At 46.2% G+C, this 21,028-nt stretch overlaps 1 protein-coding gene across 1 annotated transcript in view; it reads right to left on the bottom strand.

Moving 5' to 3' along the window:
- LOC104994977 (kinesin-like protein KIF6) overlaps positions 1 to 21,028 on the bottom strand; it is a 296,967-nt gene that overhangs the window by 33,106 nt on the left and 242,833 nt on the right. Inside the window, exon 11 of the mRNA XM_010848702.1 lies at positions 2,334 to 2,384. Coding sequence (XP_010847004.1) covers positions 2,334 to 2,384 — 51 coding nt within the window. The remainder of the gene's footprint in view (positions 1 to 2,333; positions 2,385 to 21,028) is intronic.

The raw sequence follows: 21,028 nt of genomic DNA on the forward strand, positions 1-21,028 counted from the left end.
ACCTGGGAAGCCCCACGGCACCTCTCACCCCACCATTAAACTTCTGCTTTTCGAGATTGCCTTTCTGCAAATTTTCTTGGGCATATGTCCATTCCCACAAACAGAGACACATTCTTATGCAAAATGCATGAGAAAACCTCTCCTGCTCAGACTCCCTCATTACCCCTGAACCCCCCCCACCCCCCAAAATCCCAAACCCAAGCAACCAACCCCCAGCTACACACTCATGGATGTAAAAGAAAGAAATACTACCAAAGGGAATATCAGAAATGGAGGGAAAGTAGAGAGGAGAAGAAGCAGACGAAGAAACAGAACAGACAGGGAAGGGACCGCCATACGAACAAACCCACGGGAGTGGAAGCGCAAGAGCGGGTGTAGTCACCTCCTCATCGCTCCACCAAACTCAAACTACAGAACGTCAGGAAGACAAATACACTGAGTGAGCTGTCTGTGGTCTTACAGAAGCTGTGGGTCCTGGCCTTCAGCCCCAACAATGGTCTGAAGGGCGAGGGTTAAGGCAGGAAATGGCGCTGCAAGCGACCTGCTGCATCGAGACTTTCTCTCAAGGAGAAGTTTCTGAACTGAGGTCCCCTGGGACACAGCACACCGGCGGGTCCACAGACCTGTCAGACAAGCTCCCGAGGCGCCTGGACAGCCACGTGGCGTTTGATCTCAAGATGGCAGCTGGAGATGGTACCACTTCCTCTTTAATTGGGATAGTCAGCTTTTAAGATAATTAGGCATTTCAAATGCTCTTAATGAGACTCAGCTACAGTGTTTTTCGTTTGAGGTTTGCTGATTACTTTGGGCGAAGCTGGGCCCTGCTGAACCTGACACCGGCCATACTTTGGAAGAAGGCTCCAGAGAGGTGAGTGGAGGAATTAAGGAGGAGCCTGCTGTTGAAGACACGTGGCAGGGTCGGGACTGGGGGGCAGAAAGACTGGAGCACGTCCTGCCCTGAAAGCCATGGAAATGGCTCCCCAGACCACAGAGTGAAACTTCCCTTGGAACGGACACTGGAGAAGAGGCCCGGGGGAAGCCCCAGGGACAACTCCCCATCCAGTGACCCGCATCTCGACACAGCTTCCAGTGGAGAGCCTTGTGCCCCACCCAAGCCTGGCCCTAGGAGTGAGGACCCCGGGAGCCCTGGCTGCATCTGGAGGAAGGTGCTCTGCCAACCCTGCACAGAATCTCAGCTCCAAGCCCCTGCACAGACCTCTGGCAAGAGAAGGGCAGACCCCGAACGTCCATCTGACCCTTCAGTCCCAGGCCCAACAGGGAAAAGCTTGGGTTCTGTCTGTGTGGCTAAGGCTTCCTTGTTGTATGTTTCTGATGTAATCGCTAGTTATTTGATATGATCATTGTTATGACCTAAACTGAACAACCAACCTCCCCCTTAATCCAAGTTACTGGAGTCAAATGGATTACCCTGATGGTGCTAGGGCTCAGCTCCATAGCCCCCAGAGACCCTGGGTGCAAGGTTTCTCCAGCTATAGGTGATTTTGGGGGTCAGACATTCTCAAGGGGAAGCCCCCTGTTTGGAATACAAAAATAGCTTATTTAATCAAAGCTCTAGAAGGCTTGATCCCAGCTAGGTGGAGAGGACACGGGGGTCCTGCCCAGGAACCCTGCTCCGCCAGCTTTCCAGGGAGCTGAACGCTCTCCCTGGGTGACTTCCTTGGGTTGTGTATCACAAGGGGGCATTTTCAGTGGATGCCCACTGCCTAAAAGGTGCCCAGGGCCTCTCAGAATATCACTCTGTTGGTTTAGTGCTTGCGTTATGGGCCCATCATTGCTGTGGGCAGTAAATAGCATGGAGACCAAGGGCGTCTGGGGTGGACTCAGAGACCTGGTTCAAGTCCTAGCACTGACAGTTGCTAGCCTGTGACCCTGGGCAAGCCACTGAATCACCTTCATCCAGAAAAGGCGCTGGCCTCAGGACTCTTGGCACACAAAACAGTGCACAGAGAAGAGTTCAGCCACCGGGAGCTGTTTTCACCACCAGTTGTTCCTTCTGGGATTAGCTGGTCTAGCTCCAAGTAGGACCCTGAGGAGCTGGGATACAGTGGGTGACTTCAGGTTGGAATGTGGGGTGGAGAAGGTCAGAGATGAGGCAGCTGCTGGGAGGGTGGGTGCCAGGTGCTGACCGCTGGAAGCAAGTACACTGGAGGGGAAGCCTGGCGCCAGAGAGGAGGGATGGCCAGAGGAAGCTGCCCTGACAGCAGTCCTCCCCACCCCTGACCTTCCTGAGGTCCAGCTAGGTGTGGGTTTCCCAGACCAGCTCAGTCTGTGTTACCTTCACCGTCCGCCTGCAGGCTCCACTCTGTACCCACCTAGAGCCACCTGCTGCACGTGCCGCTGGGTGATTTCCTCCTTCAGGCGACCTGTCAGAGACACAGAGGAAACCCCTGGTGAGTCCTCAGCGGGCTGGAGGAAGAGGTGGCCTTGGAAGCAGGCGGTGTGTTAAAAACCTTAGGCAGGGTGAGAAAGGCAAAAGTGGGCACAGGGACCTCTCCTCCCTGGAGACTCTGTGCTCCCAGTGCAGGGGTCCTGGGTTCGAACCCTGGTCAGGAAACTAGATCCCACATGCCACAACCAAAGATCCCACACACTGCAAATAAGACCTGGCACAGAAAAATAGACAAATAAAAATTTTAAAAAGGTGAGTACAGTTTCCAAGAAGAGCCCTTCATGCCCTGGATGTCTGGAAGAACAGGCTGCAGAGACTGGGCCCCTGGCACATCAGTACAAGCACACATTCCACCTTTGGAGACAGTATCCGTGGGCTCAGTTATCTTAGACTGTCCCTCATAATCCTCGCTGGGGCTATAGTCTCTTAAATAGTTCTGTGTGTGCATTATTAATGCAGGGGGAGGCAGGATTTGATCTTCTAATACTTTATAGGGCTCCCTTGAAATGCACTTCTTTCTTTTAAGCTATAAAGAAACTGTGTCAAATAAAAAATACTGTGGTTTTAGTTGATGATAACCTTCATTTGAACACAACAGTTGGTCATTTGGTAGGAAACACATCTAATACCATATTGCATTAATGCAGGTCTAGTGGCTTCCCTGCTGGCTCAGACGGTAAAGAATCCATCTATAATCCATTATAATGCATCTATAATGCAGTTTGTTTTATCCCTGGGTCGGGAAGATCCCTGGAGGAAACGGCAACCCACTCCAGTTTTCTTGCCTGGAGAATTCCATGGACAGAGGATTCTGGCGAGCTACAGTCCACGGGGCCCCAAAGAGTCGGATATGACTGAGCGACTAACATTTTCACTTTTCACAGTGAGTGGAACAAGGGAGGTGAGAGCACCGCTGTACTCTGCAGTGGTCAGAATACAGTTGGTTATTTGTTCTAGGAGCTACTTTTTGTAAAGAACATTCGTAAAACAGATCATATTTAGAAGATGGTAACTGGGCTGGTGAGGGAGTCTGAAACCACACCATGTGAGAAATGGCTAAGGTGACTGGAGATGTTTAGACAGGAAAAAAAAAATATTTGGAGTTCTGGAGACAATGGCTGTCTTTAAAAATCTAAACACTGTTATATGGCCGAGGCAACGGATTTATTTCTGTCCTTCCGCCGAGGGTAAAAGTCAAGTTAAACGAAGGCAGACTTGGGGCTCAGTATGGGGAAGACATGGCTCACGAGGACTGTCTCTATGTGGATTAAGTTGTCTCAAAATGGACTAAACCTCCTGGCAAAGCAGTGGGTCCCCTCCTGAAGGTGCTCAAGCAGAAGCTGGGCAGCTATGTGTTGGGGTGTTGGATGGAGAATTCCTGCCTGGGGTAGGACCTGGGACAGAATGACCACCTGGCTTCCCCCATCTCTGAAGCTCCGTGATGCCGTGCTTGAGGCCTGGCTGCAGCGGCCGCCCTGGAGTTTGTTTATGTCCCAGGGCTCCACGCACTTGTTAACATGTCAGTGCTGTCTGTACTGCACATCCCGTTTGGGATACGAGATCAGGTCACTGGGGGATTCTGAGAGAGCCTGGGAACTTCACCGCCTCCTTTCCTCGTATAAAGTACATTCTGTGTCTCAGATGGCTTCCTAGGTGCTGGTGGTAAAGAGCCTGCCTGCAAATGGAGGAGACTTTAGAGATATAGGTTGGATCCCGGGGTCAGAAAGATCCCCTAGAGGAGGGCACGGCAACCCACTCGAGTATTCTTCCCTGGAGAATCCCATGGAGGAGCTTGGTGGGCTACGGTCCCCAGTGTCGCAAAGAGTCAGACCCTACTGAAGCAATTGAGCACAGCACATGTGTCAAAGGCTATGCCTGAACTGAGTTTCCAGTGAAGTGGTCACAGGAGACCTGGCCATTCCCTGAAAGTTCTAGGGCATTCCTAGACTATTAAGGTTGGGAGGGATGGCAGAGGCCATTCAGTTTAATTTCCCCACCTAATTGAGGAGTCCCTTCTACAGAATGAGATGGTCATTTCACCTCTCACTTGCATGTACCCGGGCTGTTCCACCAGTTAAACCATACATAAGGAATTACTGATGTGGTGTTGATGCATGACTCCTTGTAATTTTCCCATCTGGACCTGGTCTGTTCTCTGGAACAGCATAGAAAAAGGATCTCTGTCATGGTCAGTGAGACTCCTTCATACATCTGAGGATGCTATGGTTTCTCCACTTAGACATGTCCTCTGCAGGTTAAACATCCCCAGGTCCCTCAGCTTCACCTTGGAGACCACCATCTCCTGGTGTGTCACAGTACAAGTCTGCCATGACTTCCAGTGTTCCCCTCCCCTCACCGGAGAGGACTAGGCACAGAGAGGGAGCCAAGGACTGGGGAAAGCAATCATCACACCCCAATTCCAAGTGGGGCCCATGAGAGTGTAGGGACTGTGTTAGAAGGGAGTGGGTAGGTGGGAACCTGGCCCACGGATGAGTACTGGATGAGCCTGGAGCCATCAGGACCTGAAACCTGGAACAGTCTCTTCCCCCATGATCGTACTGTTTGTGCCAGCAGAGTCAACAAGTTGGGGGCACAGAGGCAGTGCTGGGCTGAGCCTCCAACATTGCTGACTTGATTTTTAAAGAAGCATGGCATACACACTCTTCAAATAAAAGGAGACAGTGCTGTGGCAAGTGCAGTACCCCTTGAGACCCCTCTCTTGATTTTGAGGAGGTCATCAAGGGCTTTCTCAGGTTCACAGTAGGGAGTGCTGATGCTACATGGTTCCTGGCTGGTTTCTTGGGTATCTGCACAGTGCCTTGCACCACAAGCCTCTTATGTGCCTGGGTACTGTGCTGTGCTTAGTCGCTCAGTCATGTCCAACTCTTTGCCACAGCATGGACTATAGCCTGCCAGGCTCTTCTGTCCATGGGGATTCTCCAGGCAAGAATACTGGAGTGGGGTGCCATGGCCTCCTCCAGGGAATCTTCCTGACCTAGGGATTGAACCCAAGTCGTCTGCATTGCACGTGGATTCTTTTACCATCTGAGCTACCAGAGAAGCCCAAGAATACTAGAGCGGGTAGCCTATCCCTTCTCCAGGGGATCTTCCTGACCCAGGAATTGAACCTGGGTCTCCTACATTGCAGGCGGATTCTTTACCATCTGAGCTACCAGGGAAGCCCCATGTGCCTAGATGCCTCCCTCCTAATGAGACTGGACAAAGACCTGATCCTTTAGAGCCATATGGGGCTGCCCGCCCCTCTGGAAACTACTTCCCCGATGACAACAAGCTTCCCCGCCAGGAACATCCTTGACAGCTGGCTTTCCTGACAACTCATCTCTCTGACCAGGTGCCTCCCTGTCTACGTGCCTCCCACAGGGCCATTTCCCCATGCCTGGTGGCAGGTTAGTGACTCAGTCGTGTTGGACTCTTTGTGACCCCATGCACATTAGCCCACCAGGCTCCTCTGTCCATGGGATTTCCCAGGCCAAGAATACTGGAGTGGGTTGTCATTTCCTTCTCCATTCCCAAGCCCTGGGGAAGCTATTTTGGAATGATAGGGTGAAAGATTCTCACCGTCCCAGGCTAGGAAATGGTGCTCATGAAAATAGAGAGGGAGGTTTTGCCACCAGGACTGAGAGTTCTATAAACTCTGCAAACATAGACACCCACTCCCTGAACGGTGAGCTATACCTAGGGGACACGAGGTGAGTCGTCAGAATGCCGCATAGTGACAGAGGTAGGTTGGAAATGTGTTTAGTGATTCTCAGTTTTGGCCAATTTGGCTAACATCTACAAATCCGCCACAGGGCGATTTTTGTTTTTGAGATCTTCGCCAACAAGCTTCTAAAGATAGCCTCATGGCTGATATCTAATTGCATTTTCCAACAGAGCCATTCTTCATGCGATGATAACAGTCTCTGTAATCGGCTGGATCTTGCAGCTCCACAGGTCTTGGCAAAAGGAGTTGAGGGGGATTGCAGAAATCACTCTGCATGCAGCTCGCTGTCATTAGCATGGTGATAAATCTGCTGCTTTTGGCCTGGGTTCCTGGACACATCCCTGTCCTGAGGTATGGAAAAGAGATGAAACAGAAACAGAGGACTCCCAACCCGAGGCAGGAGATGCCGAGGAGGGGAGAAGCGCTCTGCTTGTAGGAGAATGGTGGTAATTAGTAATTTGGTCTCTGGTAATTTACAATGGTAGATGCTAGAAACACCTTATCTCCCTTTCAGATTCATTAATGGACAGAGTGGGGGTGGCAGCAAGGGGTGCAGGAGTGCACAGAGCTCCAGAAGAGATGCAGGGCCTCAGAAACAACCCCGTGGAGGGCGCGTGGAGGCGGTGCACTTCCTGAGTACAGTTCGTCTGTACCAAGTGGTAGCTCATATGAGAGGTATAACCATCACGCAGAAGCAAAACTCACTTTTCAAACTGATACTGTTTTCTGGATGAAACAATTTTCCTGAAGCTTCATACTCTATTTTGCATGCATATTGGTTTGAAATCATGTACCAAGTGAAAGCTGCTTAGCTGGTCCAGACCAGAGCCCTTCACTGACGTCCTCCCAGTATAGTTGTTTCGAGCTGTTTGTGCAGCTTCCACCATGCAGTGCCTTATTGAGGATGTTGATGTTACAGTCAAGCGATACCTATTTATTGCTCCTTCACTCTGTGTTAAGCACTATGTTCTAAGTGCTACGGAACATACAGACTAGACTGATAGAAGACTCCATCCCAACTCAGGAACGTTAGTATGATGTGGTGGATGGCAAGGAGGTGGCCCACGTGCTCTTCCTTGAAAAAGCTGAACGCACAGCAGACCTTGCTCCTCTGTCGTGGATGGTTTGCCTTCCCACTGAGCCTGACTTTGGCTCTTCAACACAGCACTTTGGGCAGTGATAACCAGTTGGCTGAAGTTGGACTTGAGATGAAGCAAACCTCTTTGCCATTTTGATTATACTACAAAGTGATTGCAAATGCGTAGGTCAAGAGTTGTTACTGTTCAGTTGCTAAGGACTTCCCTGTAGCTCAGATGGTAAAGAATCTGACTGCAATGCAGGAGACCTGCGATTGATCCCTGAGTCGGGAAGATCTTCTGGAGAAGGGAATGTCAATCCACTCCAGTATCTTTGCCTGGAGAATCCTATGGACAGATGAGCCTGGCGGGCTACTGTCCATGGGGTTGCAAAGAGTCAGACACAATTGAGCGACTAAGACTACACTACTACTAAGTCATGTCTGATTCTTTGCAACCCCATGGATTGCAGCACACCAGGCTCCCCTGTCCTTCATAATCTCCCAGAGTTTTCTCAAACTCATGTCCATCGAGTCGGTGGTGCCATCCAACCATCTCATCCTCTGTTGTCCCCTTCTCCTCTTGCCTTCAATCTTTCCCAGCATCAGGGTCTTTTCCAATGAGTTAGCTCTTCACATCAGGTGACCAAACTATTGGAGCTTCAACATCAGTCCTTTCAGTGAATATTCAGGTTGATTTCCTTTAGGATTGACTGGTTTGATCTCCTTGACGTGCAAGGAACTCTAGTCTTCTCCAACACCACAGTTCAAAAGCATCAATTTTTGGCGCTCAGTTTTCTTTATGGTCCAGCTCTCACATCCATATACGACTATTGGAAAAACCACAGCTGTGACTATATGGACCTTTGTTGGCAAAGTGATGTCTCTACTTTTTATTATGCTGTCTAGGTTTGTCATAGCTTTTGTTCCAAGAAGCAAGCATCTTTTAATTTTATGACTGCAGTCACTGTCTGCAGCGATTTTGATTCAAGTTCAAATTCCAATTCTGTTACTTTCTAGTATAGCAGCTTACTTAACATCTCTAAGCCTCAACTTTATCATTTGAAAAATAGGGAATAATAATATAACTGGGATAATATCTGCTTTCTTGTATCTCAAGACTCTTGGATGGGATCAGAAGATAACAAACCAGCATCTGTGACACAGCTTTAGGCATCGAGGCTCTTTCAGACATATTGGAAGGAAACTGTATTTATAAGGTGACAGATTCTGAAGGGCAGATGGCTCACCATCGGTCAATGGTAGAGGGAAGTTGAGAGGAGGAAAAGGTGGGCTAGTGGTGTTGGGAAAGGCATCATTACTAAAGGTGAGATTTGAGTGGGTTCCAGGAAAAGCAAAGGGGTAAAGTGGGGGGGTTGGGAAAGCCATTCCAGTCAGAGAGCCATTGGGGTCAGAGAGTGGAGAAGGCCAGGTGTACATTGATTGAGGGAGGGGTTGAATGGGGGAGGACGGCTAATACTAGAATCCTAGGTAATTCCAAAGGGCTTTGGACCCAGGAAGAAATCTCTTCTTCTTTTTGACTACACTATTATTGTATTGTAGCCCAGGGAAATCAAATGAAAATACACTTCCGTAGCAGGACTGGGGTGCGTGGAGAACACAGAATGTTTACTGCAAGGGGTGTCTTTGAAAGGGAAGGTCTAGTTAGTGGCTCTGAATTTGGAGCATTGCTTTCGACTGTGACATGGAAGCTGGTTTCTCTGTGTTCTAAGTAGAGGACTGTGGTTACCATAGGTTGCATTCCCTGAGTGGTTCATAAGGCTGTTAGTAAAAAGAATGGGCCTAGCATAAAGCAAGTGTACAGTCTTAGATGAATTTCCAATAAATGAGTACATAAATCATTTCAAGCCTTAAAATCAGGCACCTTCATCTCCTCCTTGCTAATATTTCATCAGGCTTTATCTAAACATGTTTGTGAAATTTGACAACCTATTGAGTCAAGAATCACCTCTTCCCACCTCAGCAATGGTGGGTAAGATTAAAACAGACTATTGAGAAGGCTTTGCTGGGTTAGATGACAAGACATATTTCTGAAGACCAGAAGTGGGACAGAAATGCACAGTAGAAAGCAGAGCTTAAGCCTTCAGTCTCAGGACTCTGGTCCAGAAGTAGGAAGAAGACCAAGCGTGTGCTGTGCAAGACACAGTTTGAAGCCGCAGGTCGAGGGGAGACTCCCTGCCACCCAGCCTATGAGTGAAAGGGGACCAAGGGAAACCAGTTCTTCCTGAGCCGCCTGGGGCTGAGTTCATGCCTCACGCAGGCCCAAGATGGAAGAAAGGGCAAACTCAGTCTCTGTTGGCTGAGCTGAGATGCCCACTGACTTTCTGACCGGGTCATCCACAGCTCTATCCCAGTACTACTGGGAGCAGCGGCTTCAGACTGTCCTTCTTAGAGCTGCTTCTGGACTGGGGGCCTGGAGGGCCTGTCAGACAGAGAGGGGTGAGCATAGGAGACAGGGAGAAAGAGAAAGAGAGAAAGTGGTTTTCATTAAAAATGAACCTGTCCACCCAAATGCCAAAACATATGAATAAATCTAATGCTAAGAAAAGATAGCAAAATCAATAGTTGGGACATGAATTTGTGAGAGATGAAAAAGTAGTTTTCTGGACAGGCAGAAGAAGACATTTATTGATACAGAAGCACAGAGGGTTGAATTAGTCTTACTCTTCCATTTACTCACGCCACCCTCATCAGTCTGGAGAAAGCCTCCTCTGTGTGTGTGTTTATGTGGGTGTGTGTATGTGTGTGTGTGTGTGTGTGTGTGTGTGTGTGCATATGTCTGTGTGTGTGTGTGTATGTGTCTGTGTGTGTGTGTGCATTTTTATCCTCATGCCTTACACCCCACCCCCATTCCTATTCTCCTCTTCCTCCAGCAGGCACACACACTAATTTGTTTGAAGTGCGTCTTTGTATTGTATGTGATATTACAATCGGCATTATAAGCTTTCTGTGTAGTTTTTTAACTTATAGAAATAACACTGTGCTACAGATCTCATTCTGTTTCCTGCTTATTTATCAGCACTGTGTTTTGGACATCTACCTCTTTTGCTATATGTGCATCTAATTCTCAGTTTGTAACTGCTACATACATTTCATAGTAAGTACCCCTGACTCCCCAATTTTACTTCCCTTTCCGGAGGCTGGAACAACTAGACTGCCCCCATTTCCGTGAACAGAAATAGCACTGTGATGGCCATTCATCATGGAGTCTTGTAAGTCTGTGAGAAATCTCCTTTGCTGGGTCTCAGCAGATTGGTGTTTTGAATTAACACTATTCTTCATCACAACTGTTCCAGTCTACACTCCCAAGACAGACTTCAAAATAAGCATGCTGAGAATACTCAAAGGGGCGAATGCAGGTGTAAGTTTTCTTTAAAAGGAACAAGAAATCATGCAGCAAATAGGAACTAATATAAATGAAATAAGAGCAAGTGGATAGGAAAGAAATTTTGAAAAGAAAACTAGAATCATTGAAACAAACAAACAAAAATAATAGAAGGGATAAGGGACTAAACCCCAGACTGGACATATTTTAAGAGTGAATTAGTGAACTGGAAGATAGTATAGAAAAATCCATCCCAAACACAGCACAGAAAGCAAGAGGTAAAGCTGGCAAGAGCAGTTAAGAGTCACAGAGAAGCGACTGAGAGGCATCATCATCAGTCTGATAAGCGTCCTAGGAGAAGCGAATGAGGCAATAGTGAAGAAGCAATATTGGAAAAGATAGCAGTTGAGATTTTTACAGAACTGAAGGAAAGCATAAGCCCTTGGGTTGACAGTGCACTCTGAGCATTAAGCAGGATAAATAAAAATGAATCTACCCCTGCACATATTATAGTGCAACTGCAGAACTTCAGGGGAAAAGACCCACTATTACCAGGCTCCAGAGAACCTGCAAAGAGCTACTCAGACAACAGCCCCCACCTCAGTGACAGCAACAGGCCCAGGAGACAATGGAGGGAAATAATTGTCAACCTGAATTTTATACACAGTCCAACTATCATTCATAGTGAGGACACAAGAAAGTAATTTTCCATTGTAAGAGGACTAAACTTGCATTATGCACAGAGCCCCCTCTCCAGCAGGACTCACTGACAGGCAGCCAAACAAGAGAGCATGGACTCTGGAGCCAAGCTCCCTCATCTGCAGACCAGCCAGGTCATTTGCTGGGCAACTTCGGGTAAGTAGTATGCCAATGTGCCTCAGTTTTCTTATCTGCAAAATAGAGATAATGACAGTATCTGTTGAGAGGACTCAACTAGGTCACGTATGTTAAGTGCTTGGAAGATTGTCTGGCATATAAAAAGAACTATGCAAGTGTAGTTCATGGCACATAGATGGGGAAACAATGGAGACAGTGGCAGACTTTATTTCCTTGGGTTCCAAAATCACTGCAGACAGTGACTGCAGTCATGAAATTAAAAGACACTTGCTCCTTGGAAGAAAAGCTATAACCAAACTAGACAGCATATTGAAAAGCAGAGACATTACTTTGCCACCAAAGATCCGTCTAGTCAAAGCTTTGGTTTTTCCAGTAGTCATGTATGGATGTGAGAGTTGGACCATAAAGAAGGCTGAGCACTGAAGAATTGATGCTTTTGAACTGTGGTGTTGGAGAACTTGAGAGTCCCTTGGACTGCAAGGAGATAAAACCAGTAAATCCTAAAGGAAATCAGTCCTGAATGTTCATTGGAAGGACTCATGCTGAGGCTGAAGCTCCAATATTTTGGCCACCTGATGCGAAGAACTGACTCATTGGAAAAGACTCTGATGCTGGGAAAGATTGAAGGAGGGAGGAGAAGGGGACGGCAGAGGATGAGATATTTGGATGGCATCACTGACTCAATGGACATGAGTTTGAGTAAACTCTGGAAGTTGGTGATGGAGAGGGAAGCCTGGCATGCTGCAGTCCATGGGGTAGCAAAATGTCAGACACAACTGAGTGACTCAGCTGAACTGAACTGAACTGAGATACAGCAATGAGATCTGAGAGCCCAGCAAGCTGAAACAGGGGCCAGAGCCAGGTCCTGGGGTGGGAGTGGGCCGGGGGTTGGTGGGAATGATATCAGGAACCCATGCAGCTCCAGAGCCCAGCACACTCCCCATGCCTCCCTCAGGGCCTCTGGTCGTGTATGATGACAGAGGATGAGATAGTTGGATGACATCACCGACTCGATGGACTTGAGTTTGAGCAAGCTCTGGGAGATGAAGGACAGAAAAGACTGGTATGCTGCAGTCCATGGGGTCTCAAAGAGTCAGACACGACTGAGGAACTGAACAACAACAAGGCAAGTATAAAGCCTTATTATGATGATCAGCAAGAAGAAAAATAAACTCAGACAAATATGGAAAATAAAAGAAACAAAGATGTACATAAAAAGTAGAGTATTTAAGTAAAAATATTTAGTAGCTACTAAAAACACCCTGTGTGTGTGTGTGTGTGTGTGTGTGGTGTGTGTGTGTGTAAAAACTAAAATTTTAAGCAGTAAGAACGTTGGAGCTAAGGTGAGAGGATGTCCAAAGGGGAGTTGAAACAAGCTATAGCCCTGGTTGTGTGTGGAGGAGGGTGGATTTGTAACTTAAGACTTTGTTTCAGTAACTTTTTAACTCTAGAAGAATAAAAATATGTGCCATAGCAGCCAAATAATAGAGAATCAGAAAAAAGGCAGGGGAGAGCCTTGCAGAGAGGGAAGGCTGCAATTTTAACAATTCAACACACCAGGAAAGGAGAAAAAAAAAGAAGCAAAGAAGACAGTGGGGGCAAAGAGGCATAAATAACCCTGTTTGGTCAAACAATGATAAGAACCTCCCATACGTGTATGTATATGTGTATAATTGTGCATGTGTGTGTGTGTGTGCAAGTGGGCGCACACCTATAAACATGCACTTTTGAGTGTGGAGCTGATCTGCATGGGAATCTACAAAGTTGTTCTGATGTGTTACCTGTGGGTGGAAATGGGTGGAGGATGAACTGGGTGAGAAAGTGAGAGCCAAGCAAGATGAAAACAAAATCACACATCAATAAGTGAGTATGCCTTATGGTTTATGTAAAAGTGTATCTGTGTGTGTTTATAAAAAGAAATTAAAATTTAAAGACCCACTGCGGTATGCTTCAGATGTGATGCTATTGTAGCATGCTGAAAACTGTTCTGGGGACCTGCCACATGTGAGGACTGAAAATATTCACGACCTGAGCTGCAGTGATAGGTTGGGGGCCGTAGGGACTGTTTCGGCTTATTAGTCAGGGCCCTGTTACTGCTCAGGAACCTGACTGAGGAGGGGGGAGGATGGAGGACGGAGAGTCAGGCGGAACCCAGAGCAGGAGCACGGCCCCAGCGCTTTCCCACTGGCCTGGGCTGGAGGAAGGCGTCCGAGAAGTCTGCAGCCCTCCCCCGGAGCAGAAGTTGGGTCCTTCCCAGGGTTCCCTAGACGCAAAGGTCCAAGGACGGAGCACAGGGTGGGAGACCAGAAATGTTTTAATGCTTGGCATGTGTTTTTAAGCCTTTTCATTCCAAAATGATATTTCAGTCCTCCGGAATTTCAAGATGCTTCTTCCATTTAAGATCATATTTGGTAACATTATTAACTCACAGAGAGAAAGAATGCAGTTCATTCTATAAACTATCAGTGATTTTAAGAAAAACATATTGTAATTTGCTTTGATTCCCTTTATGGGTCTTCTTCTCTCCAGGGCACCCCATCACCCTGGCCCTCCCTTGTAGAGGAGGACGTGACCCATAATTGATGAGCATTTCAGCTTGGGATGAAAACACCAGACCTGGGCTCCTTTCTTATCACTAGGATAGTACCTGGTGATCATATTTGGCGAGACACTCTCATTTATTAAAAAAAAAGACCAAATTATACTATGTCTGAGAGACCAGATTCCTTTCCTATGGGATACTCATCCTGGCTACCCAAAGAATCATAATATTTATATGAGATTAGCACATTCTGTCTGAAGCTTAGGCATTTGGCTGTTGAATATGCTTAATTAAGCTGAGGAGCTTATTGATATCACTATTCTAGTATGTGATAATATTCCATGAACATATTCAGAGAATTAAGTAAATGAGTGCATTTGTTGAAAAGCTCAAACAAATGTGCAGGTTAGGTAAGCACAAGGAAAATTTTCTGCTGAGTAACCAGCATGAATTGTTAAATACTAAACTTTTCAGGGAGCTGAGGCTTCATGATTGTGTTGGCATCCATTCAAAAGATGTTACTTTAGATGCCTGGAAGTCCTTATTTCAGCAAAGGAGGAATATACCCAGCTTCTAAGACCTGCCCTGGAGGAGAAAATGTAGATCATAATCTTTCTTTCCATTTGAAGATGTGGCTCTTTTTGCCAGGGATGCTATTTGGGGCGAGGGGAGGGCTCCTGCATCACGGCTTCTGACCTCCATCCCTGTAGCCCCAAAGTAGCACAGGATGCTCTCAGAGGTGCCTGAGCGCATTCAAGACTCTCCTGCTCCAGGCTGGGGGTGGATAGGGCTATTACACCTGTTCCCAACATCCCCCACTCACATGGGAGGCTAGTTTGTATGGACCCCTCATTGACTGGGGAGGTAGAGGGCAGGGTTCACCTAAGGGATATAAAGTAAGATGTTTGATTTGGCAATGTATATAGCTTTTAGGTAGAGTAACATGAACATAGTTTCACATTGCTCTTTGATACAGATAATAAACTTTTGCACTCCAAGATAAGGCTTGGTTCTATCCACTTGGCTTTAAATCAGCTAAAAAAAGTCAATGGAAAGAAATATGCCCCAGTGAAGGCTCACTGCAGGTCAAACTGCCAGCTGGTGTGTGAAATGACTGCCTTACAAAGAGTGCTTCTTGATGCGGGAATTGTTCTCCTTCAGAAGAGGCTGGAGATAAGGGGAAATGTGTCAGTGGGTTTGTAAATAACAGATAAAATCAAATGGAGGTGGTTTCAGCTTTCAGGTTCAAAAGTCACTTTTTAATGTGCTATTATACCTATTGCTTCTTTCTTGTGTAATGAGGGCCCCTGGGCTCTGCCTCTGCAGTCACCTACTGGGGGCTGGGATCTCTGAGAACAGTTCAGGAGAATCACCCAGGGTAGCCACGAGGGGCTGAGCCTAAGGGAAGGAGCCAGTGGGAAGACTGGGAAGTTGTGGTGGAAGTGAGGAGCCAGAAAAGTGTGTCTGGCCTTCTGAGACCACCCAGTAGTGGTGAGGGCTCACTCGGGAGGAGGACAATGGAAACTGGCCTAATCGCAGCGGGACCCTGGGCCCGGAAGAATGGAAACAACAGGGGTTTGGGGAGCAGGTGGGCTGGGACTGCCAGTAACTTCCAGTGAGTCATCTTGGGCCACTTCATCCCTTTCAACTTCATTTTCTTCACTAAAATCAGGTGATAACACCATTGCGGTGAGGTTGCTGAAAGAACTGGACAAGATATACAAGGAGATCAAATCAGTCAATCCTAAAGGAAATCAATCCTGGATATTCACAGGAAGGACTGATGCTAAAAATGAAGCTTCAATACTTTGGTCACCTGATGGGAAGAGCTGACTCATTGGAAAAGACCCTGATGCTGGGAAAGACTGACTGTAAGAGGAGAAGGGGATGACAGAGGATGAGAAGGTCAGATGGTATCACTGACTCAATGGACATGAGTTTGAGCAAGCTCTGGGAGACGGTGAAGGACAGGGAAGCCTGGTGTGCTGTAGTCCATGGGGTCGCACAGAGTCAGACATGACTGAGTGACTGAATAACAAATACATCAGCTACCCAGCACAGTGCCTGGCAATTGAAGGGGCACAAAATGAGGTAGCAATGGTGGTGGTAATAGTGAGAGTAATTATTATGGGGGGTGAATTACAAGCAATATTGGATCTTCTCTGATGTCCAGTGGCTAGGACTTCACCTTCCAATGTAGGGGTTGTGGGTTCAATCCTGGGTTGGGGAACCAAGATTCCACATGCCTTGTGACCAAGAAAATCAAAGCATAAAACAGCAGCAATATTGCAACAAATTCAGTCAAGACTTTAAAGAAACAAAAAACCAACTAATAACCACAAAGAGGACAGGAGAAAGCAAATCCACTGTAATTGTTTTTAAGCCTTGATTATGTTCACATATGACACCTGCATTTTCTCCTATATCCTTTCTTGAAAGTCATCTAAATTAACACATTTCCTTGGGCCCAGTGGATGCAATGTCCTTGCAACAGTCCCAACTCAGGGCTTCCGCCGTCATTGAGTTCATCTCCAAATTTTTACAAATGTAGGACCCCATGGACTAAAACTCTGTCTTTGGATCGGTTATTCAGCCTCAAACTCACCATCACTTTCTATCGTAACGGGGTCTTTCATGTTCCTTGACATTGGCAAATATGATTGATCTCTGTAAGTGGAGGTAAGCGACTTTTTAATAAGCTTGCTTGAAATGGTGGTGGTAATGGCCCTGCTTTCAGAGCCTGAAATAATTCCTACCCTCATTCTTTTATTTTGCTGTATTTTCCAGAAAATAGCACTAGAACTCTTTCTCCCTAGGTTTCTGTGGTGGCTAAGTATCCCCAGCGAGGGGAGGGGAGGCGGGGAGAGCGGCAGAGCTTGCCAGCCGTGTTGTAGAGGATGCTCTTCAGGAAGAACACCGTTCCCCTCCCTGAACTTGAACTTCATGACATTCTCGCGTACATGGCTCCATTTCTGTACAGATTTCAGTCCCGCTGGTCATTTGGGGGATAAGTGGAATCCAGGAAGTTAGGACTAGATAAAGGAGGCAGAGCAGATCACAGAACCAGGAGGGACGCATTTGCGGTGAAGTTCTGGGAGAGAGAAAGGGAGCCGACAGGGGCAGTCCCCCAGCCCAAGAATTACACTTCTTCGTTCGTCAGGAGGGCGAGGGGTGGGGTGGCGGTTGGAACACGCGAAAGTTGGTGCTGCTTCTCAGGGCAATCAACAGCTCCAACTGCTAACATCAGAAAGGCAGTGCACACTGAGAGAGAAGGAAAACAGACACAGAGAAGGGACTGCCATCATACACAAACACAGAAATAATTTACAAGCTGCATGCTGAAACTTCAAGGGAGAGAGATCCTGACTCTTTTCAGTGTATAAGGAATGGTAAGGGGAAGTCAAACACGCAGAACCCATCGTGACAGACGGAAGATGAATCAGATGTTGTGATAGAAATGGATTCTTTAGTGTCCTGGCTTTAGTGTTTTGTTTTGATGAATATAAAAATATTTGCAGGACCTTTCATGGGTTTACTCACAAACTGAGTCCTGTTTTTCACAAAAAGTCTCAGTCCTTAATTCTGACTTTTCCTATCGCAGGATATACAGGTCCCTGGTAGCTGGGATGGATGGACAGCTGTACTCAGTAAATGAGAACACACAACAGCATGCATCTCAGGGCTCAGCAACTGCTGAGAACCCTCAGTTCAGTAGCAACTACTTTCCTCTCGGGCTCCCCTGGTGGCTCAGTGGTAAAGAATCCATCTGCAGTGCAGAAGACACAGATTTGATTCCTGGGTCGGGAAGATCCCCTGGAGGAGGGCATGGCAACCCACTCCAGTACTCTTGCCAGGAGAATACCACAGACAGAGGAGCCTGGTGGGCTACAGTCCCTGGGGTCAAAAAGAGTCTGACATGACTGAGCGACTGAGCACTCCTCTATCTACCTATCTACACACACATATCCTACTGATTCTGTTTCTTGGAGAACCTTGACTAACACAGGTGATGTGGGTGTGTGTACTTGTCTAAGCACTTGCTCAAGCACTTTGGGAGAAGAGGACAGAGCATCATAGGATGGACGTGCGTGCGTGCTCAGTAGCCTCAGTCAAGTTCGACTCTTTGCAACCCTATGGACTATAGCCCACCAGGCTCCTCTGTCCATGGGATTCTCCAGGCAAATATACTGGAGTGGGTTGCCATGCCTTCCTGCAGGGGATCTTCCCCACCCAGGGATCGAACCTGAATCTCCTGTGGTTCCTGCATTGCAGGCAGATTCTTTACTGCTGAGCCACCAGGGAAGCCCTCATAGGATGGACATGCAGGCTATAATCTTGTCCTCATCTTGTAGGTGAATGCAGGCTCTCCTCCATATTTTAAAAAAATGTGACTCATAAGGACTTAATTTCCAAAATACACAAACAGCTCATACAGCTTAATAACAACAACAATAAAAAACCAAACCAATTGAAAAATGGGCAGAAGACCAAAATAGATATTTCTCCAAAGAAGACCTCAGATATGCACATAATACCACTCTAATGGCAGAAAGTGAAGAGAAACTAAAGAGCCTCTTGATGAGAGTGAAAGAGGAGAGTGAAAAAGCTGGCTTAAAACTTAACATTCAGAAAACTAAGATCATGGCATCTGGTCCCATCACTTCATGGCAAATAAAAGGGGAAAAAGCAGAAGCAGTGACAGATTTTCTTTTCTTGGGCTCCAAAATCACTGCAGACAGTGACTGCAGCCATGAAATTAAAAGACACTTGCCCCTTGGAATAAAAGTTATGACAAATCTAGACAGCATGTTAAAAAGCAGAGACCTCACTTTGCTGACAAAGGTCCGTATAGACTAAGCTATGGTTTTCCACTAGTCATGTATGGATATAAGCCCTGGACCATTGGAGACTGGACATTGAAGAACTGATGCTTCCAAATTGTGATGCTGGAGAAGACTCCTGAGAGTCCCTCGGATAGCATGATCAAACCAGTAAATCCTAAAGGAGATCAACCCTGAATATTCATTGGAAGGACTAATGCTGAAGCTCCAATACTTTGGCCACCGGATGTGAAGAGCCGACTCATTGGAAAAATCCCTGATTGCTGGGAAAGATTGAAGGCAAAAGAAGAGGGCAGCAGAGGATTAGATGGTTAGATAGAATCACCGACTCATTGGGCATGATTTTGAGCAAACTCTGGGAGATAGTGAAGGACAGGGAAGCCTGTCATACTACAGTCCATGGGGTCACAAAGAATTGGATATGACTTAGTGACTGAATAACAATGACCAGATAAGACATACAGATGGCCAATAGGCACATGAAAAGATGCTCATCATTGCTAATTATTAGAGAAATGTAAATCAAAACTACAATGAGGTATCGCATCACACCAGTCAGAATGGCTATCATCAAAAATCCACAAAGAGTAAATGCTGGAGACAGTGTGGAGAAAAAGCAACCCTCCTACACTATTGGTGGGAATATAAATTGGTGCACCCACTATGGAAAACAGTATGTAAGTTCCTCAAAAAATTAAAAATAGAGTTGCCATATGATTCAGCAATTCCAGTCCTAGACATATACCCAGACAAAGCTATAATTTGAAAAGATACATGCATCCCTATGTTCACAGAAGCACTACTTATAATAGACATGAAAGCAACCTAAATGTCCATTGATGGATGAATGAATAAAGATGATGTGATGTACACACACACACACACACATATATACACAATGGAATATTACCCAACCATTAAAAAGAATGAAATAATACCATTTGCAGCAACGTGGATGGATCTAGAAATTATCATACTAAGTGAAGCAAGTCAGAAAGAGAAAGACAAATACCATACGTTATCACTCATGTGGAATCTAAAATATTTATGTTAGTACAAGAGTAATGGTGGTTTCGGACTGTGAATTTTATTCATTGTAACTAGGGTCAAACACATCTTTATTAATCAAAATAGGAACCATTAAAATCAACACATTTTTGCCAATGAGAAATAAGCTTGTTTGTTTAGCGTAAAAATCCATGCTTCAGGATTGAATGAACTCTTGGAAAGCATTTTCTGCTTCCTGCTGGTTGTGGAAGTCTTTTCCCTGCAAAAAGTGGTCAAGATGCTCGAAGAAGTGATGGTTGCTGAGAGGTCAAGTGAATACGGCAGATGAGGCAAAACTTCGTAACCCGATTCTTTCAACTTTTGAAACATTGGTTGTGTGACTTGCAGTCAGGCATTGTTGTGGAGAAGAATTGGGCCCTTTCTTTGACCAGTGCTGGCTGCAGCATTGCAGTTTTTGGTGTATCTCAATGATTTATTGTGTATCTTCTCAGATATAATGGTTTCACCGGGATTCAGAAAACTGTAGTGGATCAGACCAGCAGTAGACCACCAAACAATGACCATGACATTTTGGGGTGCAAGTTTGGTTTTGGGAAATGCTTTGGAGCTTCTTCTTGGTCCAGTCACTGAGTTGGTCATTGCCAGCTGTCCTATAAAATCCACTTTTCATTATGCATCACAATCTGATTGAGAAATGGTTCATTGTTGTTGCATAGAATAAGAGAAGATGATACTTCAAAATGAGGATCTTTTTGATTTGTGGTCAGCTCATGAGGCACCCATGTATCGAGTTTCTTCACCTTTATAGTTTGCTTTGAATGCTGATTGATTGTAGAATGATCAACATTAACTGCTTAGGCAACTTCTCATGTAGTTGTAAGAGGATCAGCTTCGATGGTTCTCTCAGTTGGTCGTTGTCAACTTCCGATGGCCAGCCACTATGCTTCTCATCTTCAAGGCTCTTGTCTCCTTTGCAAAACTTCTTGAAACACCATTGCACTGTACATTCATCAGCAGTTCTTGGGCGAAACGGGCTGTTGATGTTACAAGTTGTCTCTTCTGCTTTATGACCCATTTTGAACATGAATAAAAAAAAATCACTGAAATTTGCTTTTTGCCTAGTGGGCCTTAGAAAGCATCACTACGAACAAAGCTAGTAGAGGTGATGGAATTCCAGTTGAGCTATTTCAAATCCTGAAAGATGATGCTGTGAAAGCACTGCACTCAATTTGCCAGCAAATTTGG

The sequence above is a fragment of the Bison bison genome, unplaced genomic scaffold (assembly GCF_000754665.1).
Source record: "Bison bison bison isolate TAMUID 2011002044 unplaced genomic scaffold, Bison_UMD1.0 scf7180017864270, whole genome shotgun sequence".
NCBI lineage: Eukaryota > Metazoa > Chordata > Mammalia > Artiodactyla > Bovidae > Bison > Bison bison.